Genomic DNA, 5,596 nt, shown 5'->3' on the forward strand with positions numbered 1-5,596 from the left:
GTTGAGAGGGAATATTCAGTATTCATTAAAGGCTTTGTGCCAGAAACAAAAGGACTTATGTAAGGACATTGTAATCTTCTGCCTGCTTTATCTGGGAAATGTTGCTGCTTTTCTTCACGCCAGTGCCTCGGCGGACGATTTCCATAAATCGAGGTCCTGACCCAGCAAATTGGAGGACCGTCTTTACGCGGGAAATCGACTCCCGCTCCTGTTCGTGCATAACGGCGACACGGAAAATTGGCGGAACATTTACGGATCGAGATGCGTGTGTGTGTGAACGGGGCTATACTCACCGTCCAGGACACACACACACACACACACACACACACACACACACACACACACGACTCGAGCCTCGTGCGCAAACGCGAAACGTGCACACACACACGTGCGCGCAACCCCTCGCTGCCTCCCCCGGTCTCGGCTCAGGCAGACGGAAGGTACGGCGATGTAAGCGCGCGGTGATTGGGCGGCGGAGGCGAAGGCGTGCCGCGGTAAGGACGCGGGGTGAGGTCGGCACAGACCAGAGCCAGCGGCAGCTCTCCTCGCACCTGCGCCGTCGTTACGGGGGGGCCGGCGGCCAAACCGTCGCCGATGAGCCCCCGCCATCATTCTCCTCCGGTTGGGATGCCAGATCCCCCTCACCTCCCCCCCCCCATGCCTACAGGGCAGGGCCAGGTCAGCCAGCAGAAGGAGGCGCAGCAGGACGCCCCCCCCCTCCCCTCCCCTTCAGACCACAGACCAGAGGAGACAGGTGTTAACTCCTTCATTACCAAACCAGTCTTCGCAAAGCCGCGTCAGGTCCTGCCTGGATCTCACAAATACCACAGAAATCCTAAAAAGGAATGAGCATGCTATCAGGCTCGCGTCTGTGAGCTGGAGAGCCCACTGCCATTGCGGCACTGCAGGCTGCAGGCCGGGAGGGCGGGGCTACAGGGCGGGGCTGCAAGCTGGGGAAGGCGGGGCTATAGTGCAGGGCTGCAGGCTGGGAGGGTGGGGCAGCAGGCTGGGTGGGCGGGGCTCTAGACCGGGAGGGTGGGGCTGAACACCAGGGGGGGCGGGACTCTAGACCAGGAGGACGGAGCTTCTGAGCTCCTCACCTGAGCCAGACCTGACTGGGGCTCTGTGCCTCCAGATGGGGTAGTGAGAGGAGGTGCATTATGGGAATGTCTTCACATGATGGATAAAATGCTAAAATCAACATACATCCCTTTAAAAGTGTTCCACTGATAGACCAGCAATAAGAAAGGCCCAACAAACTATCAGTAGCTACAGTATTAACACACTAAACCACACCACAGTGTACCACCCCAACCCCCCCCCCACCTCACCAAACGACCTCACTCTCTCTCTACTACTTCTCCCTCTAAGCCCTCTGCTGATCTCAACATCTCTTTTCTGCTGTTTTGAAAGGCAAGAAATAAGGTGATGCACCCGCAATTCCCAGCCACACCTGGCCACACCAGCCAAACCACTACTACAAAAATGAAAAACAGAAGCACATGACAGGTATGAGAAATGATGTGCTGAAACAGCTCAGATTTCACCCATGCTACACACAGAACATTCCGGTACCATTCTGCTCCTGTGACCAGGGAATCCCTGGCAAGGAACTACGCCCACAGACCACACCTTACCAACCACAGAGCAGCACTGCGCAATGATTGGTCCATGACCTGACCATCGGTCAGATGCCCTAAAGCGATTGGTCCCTCACCAAGGTCATGACCCACCACTCAGCTACAGTGGCTCATCATTAGGTGGGTCGTGGCCTAAGTCTATTTCCGGTGCTCTAGTGCAACTGGCTCATGGCCTAAGTCAGACCACTGTTCTGCAGTGATTGGCTCACGGGCCTGAGTCTTACTCCAGCGCTCTGTTGTGACAGGCTCATGGCCCCAGTTTCACTCCAGTGCTCTGCTGTGATTGGCTCATGACCTCAGCCTCGCTCCAGTGCTCTGCCGTGGTTGGCTCGCGGCCGAGCCTCTCCTCAACGACTGGCCCGTGACTGGACATAAAGACTGGAGCAATGGAAGAGGTGGAACAGGATGCCAAAGGAAACCATGCGAAGCAGCCGGGAGAGCAGGCAGTGCGTCGGCCCTACCTACATGGTCTGCAGCACGCTGTGAGAGACAGTGCAGCAAGCCTTTGAGGAGAACTTCCACAACAATCCAGGCCCCATCTACACAAACAGAATAACACATTGGGCAAGGCTTTGAGAACTTCCACAACAATCCAGGCCCCATCAATGCAAATAGAACACATTGGGCAAGCCTTTGAGGAGAACTTCCACAACAATCTAGACTCCATCTACGCAAACACAATAACACACTGGGCAAGTCTTTGAGTAGAACGTCTAGAACAATCAAGGCCCCATCTACGCAAACAATAACACACTGGGCAAGTCTTTGAGGAGAACTTCCAGAACAATCTAGACCCCATCTACCCGAACACAATAACACATTGGGCAAGGCCTTTGAGGAGAACTTCCACAACAATCCAGGCCAGATCTACACAAACAGAACAATCCATTGGCCAGAGCCCAGCAGCTGCCTGCCACGCGCCACCCAGAGTCACAGCCTGTGGGCGCAGGAGACCCTGGCTCAGCCGCTCCCCACAAACAGCCGTGACTAACACGAGTTTACTGCTCTCTCTGCCTCCTCGTAACAAACAGCCAGGCGGTGGCTCTTGGAAAAGGCTTATCGCTTCCATCGGCGACTGATATCGTGTGCACGGAGTGACAGTGACACTCCAAACGCAGACTGTCGGACACGCAGAGGTCTCTAAAAATAGACATTATTTACACCAGAAAATTAATCATTTACGTGACATTAACGGCAGTAGATCGAATGGTTTTGCTCATTCACAGCGTTGTACACGGTGGCTATAAATAGAATGTTGCAGTGCGTTCGGGGATTTTATTAAACATACTGTAGCGCACTTGAAGATTTTATTGAATGTACTGCAGTAGCTCGCAACTGAAATTAATTTCAACTGGAAGGGCTGGGGTAAAATACTGAGCTTTTTCTCACCACCTTTTGAGTAGTTGTTTTTTTCCAACTGAGGTTTTTTTTTTTTTTTTCTTACCTCAAAGGCTTGCTTTTTGTGGTTTCGGGCCTGGTTTTGTGCCCAATTTCCTTTTATAGTCCTACCGTAAAGCCTGTTTGTGACAGCGTCTCTGTGAAAAAGGGCCGTCCAAATAAAGCAGAATTTAACGTTCAGCGCCACGTAAAGTGTGTCACGGCTCGTGCGCAAAGCCTGATCTGTACCCACGGACGGCTGGCTCTGTCTTCTATGCTGACTCCACGCACTGAAATTAACCTGCTTCCTTTCTTCACCGGCGACACGCGGCTTCAGGGTTAAACCGGTCTCTAACCAACAGAGCCGGAGATGCAAACCCAACGGGAGAGTTCCTCTTGGAAGAGCACAGCAGGTCACCGCGGCGGACAAACACAAGACCCCGAGGGAAGGACAGAAACTTCCAGAGTTTAACGACCTGGCGTCCGACCAGACACTGTCAAGCCAGAGGGGAGGGGGGGTGGGGGGTGGGGGGGTTTGGGAGGGGGAGAGAGACGTGCATTGGCACTCGCGTTAGCGACAATCAGACTGATGCTAAGCAGGTCGCTGAAGACTGGCACTGGACTAACAGCCGTCGGGGGGGGGGGGGGGTCTCTCGTCCGGGGCGTGGAGTTCCGCTCCGTGTTTACAGGTCCCTGAACTCGCGGTAAGCGAACCTCGGGGGCCAGGCGAACCGTCCCTGCGAAACGGCGTTCGCACGCGGGGCTCGTTCAGCCTTCGTCCCCTCCGGGTTCCGCGAAGCGTGTCGACCGGTCTGTTTAAACGGCCGTCGCCGTGGCGGTGGCGGTGGCGGGTGCCCGCCGCTGCCCTGCTGCACGCCGCCGTGCGCTCCCCTCTGCAGGTGTCGCATCGGCCGCTTAGCCGCGGCCATAAATCACCGCCCTCGCCAACCGCCAGCCTGTGCCCGCTAGCGCCGCTGCAGAGGGCGAGCGCCACGGCGAACGGCGACGCCTCTCTCCGGAGAACCGCTCTTCCACTCCCTCCTCCTCCTCTTTGCCTCCGTCCTAACTATACTGTACGTTACATCTGTCCGAGTCTCCAAAGTACCACTCCAAACACCCGCCCGCGCGCCCCCCAACCACCGCCCGCACGCCAGCCAGCCCGCAGCCCCAGCAGAGCTCTCGCGCAAGAGAGGGAAAGGGGGAATCTGCTCTTACCTGTCACGGTTTGGGATTCGCTTATTCGCTGCCGCCTGGGTGCTGCCGTCTGTGCGTTTGCCTCTTGCTTTTTTCCTCCTCGTGTGTGTGTGTGTGTGTGAGTGTGCGTGCGCGCTCGTACGAGGCTGCCTGCCCGATGACGATGCTCCTATCTGGATCACTCGCCCTCCCTTCTCTCTCTCTCTCTCTCCCTCGCTCTCGTCCCCGCTCCCTTTCTCTCCCCCTCCCTCTCCCTCTCCCTCCCGCTCTCCTCTCCTCCTCTCTCTCCCGGCGGTGATAAACTGAGAGTCTGTGTCATCCTCGATGATGCAGCAGGTTCGGCTTGGACAGCCGTGACACCAGAGCTTCAGACCGGGGAGAGAGGGGGATGCAGACGGAGAGAAAGAGAGAGAGATGCACGTTCACATATCATTTCACTGTAAAAGGGTATACATATCCCCACAAGCCCCTTCTGCCAAGAGTTTTATTATGCACTTGCCTGGTCTGGTGTTTGTCATCGTTGCTTCAGCAGGACTGTTTAATATCGCTGTGTAATGCCAGTAAAGCATGTTCCAGCTGAAAGCTTTAAGGGGGGGTGATTTCTGGTTTGTGGTGTGGGAGGGGAACTCACTGTTCCATGGTGTCTTTTTTTCAGTGTTATGACGTGTGTGTGAAGGACATGCAAAAACAAATCAAAGAAAGGCACCACACGACTGCTCTCAAACGGAGAATGAGCACCAGGACAACTGGGACTGGTGAAGGGCAACAACCAGAGCGTCTCTGACTCAGGGGCGGGGCCAGCTCAGTCTCCTCCTACCCAGGGGAGGGGCCAGCTCAGTCTCCTCCTACCCAGGGGCGGGGCCAGCTCAGTCTCCTCCTAACCAGGGGCGGGGCCAGCTCAGTCTCCTCCTATCCAGAGGAGGGGCCAGCTCAGTCTCCTCCTACCCCGGGGCAGGGCCAACTCAGTCTCCTCCTACCCAGGGGCGGGGCCAGCTCAGTCTCCTCCCACCCCAGGGTGGGGCCAGATCAGTCTCCTCCTACCCAGGGGCGGGGCCAGCTCAGTCTCCTCCTACCCAGGGGCGGGGCCAGCTCAGTCTCCTCCTACCCAGGGGCGGGGCCAGCTCAGTCTCCTCCTACCCAGGGGGGGCCAGCTCAGTCTCCTCCTACCCAGGGGCGGGCCAGCTCAGTCTCCTCCTACCAGGCGGCCAGGTCCTCTACAGGGCGGCCAGCTCAGTCTCCTCCCACCCCAGGGTGGGGCCAGCTCAGTCTCCTCCTACCCAGGGGCGGGGCCAGCTCAGTCTCCTCCCACCCAGAGGCGTGGCCAGCACAGTCTCCTCCCACCCATGGGTGGGAGCCAGCTCAATCCCCTCCTACCCAGGGGCGGG

At 57.0% G+C, this 5,596-nt stretch overlaps 1 protein-coding gene across 9 annotated transcripts in view; it reads right to left on the reverse strand.

Moving 5' to 3' along the window:
• ndrg4 (NDRG family member 4) overlaps positions 1 to 4,733 on the reverse strand; it is a 42,725-nt gene extending 37,992 nt beyond the window's left edge. For 2 of the 9 annotated variants that reach the window (XM_064313233.1, XM_064313235.1), the window contains exon 1: positions 4,711 to 4,732. Coding sequence is in view for 2 of the 9 variants with exons in the window: in XM_064313236.1 (XP_064169306.1) it covers positions 2,106 to 2,179 (74 nt within the window). In the remaining 7 variants the exon portion in view is untranslated. Of the gene's footprint in view, positions 1 to 2,105; positions 2,180 to 3,084; positions 3,409 to 4,232; positions 4,432 to 4,710 lie in introns of those variants that run through there. The other 7 variants (XM_064313231.1, XM_064313229.1, XM_064313236.1 and 4 more) reach the window with 6 other exon arrangements.
• Positions 4,734 to 5,596: the final 863 nt, after the last annotated feature.

This window comes from Anguilla rostrata, chromosome 16 (genome assembly GCF_018555375.3).
Source record: "Anguilla rostrata isolate EN2019 chromosome 16, ASM1855537v3, whole genome shotgun sequence".
Classification (NCBI taxonomy): Eukaryota; Metazoa; Chordata; class Actinopteri; order Anguilliformes; family Anguillidae; genus Anguilla; species Anguilla rostrata.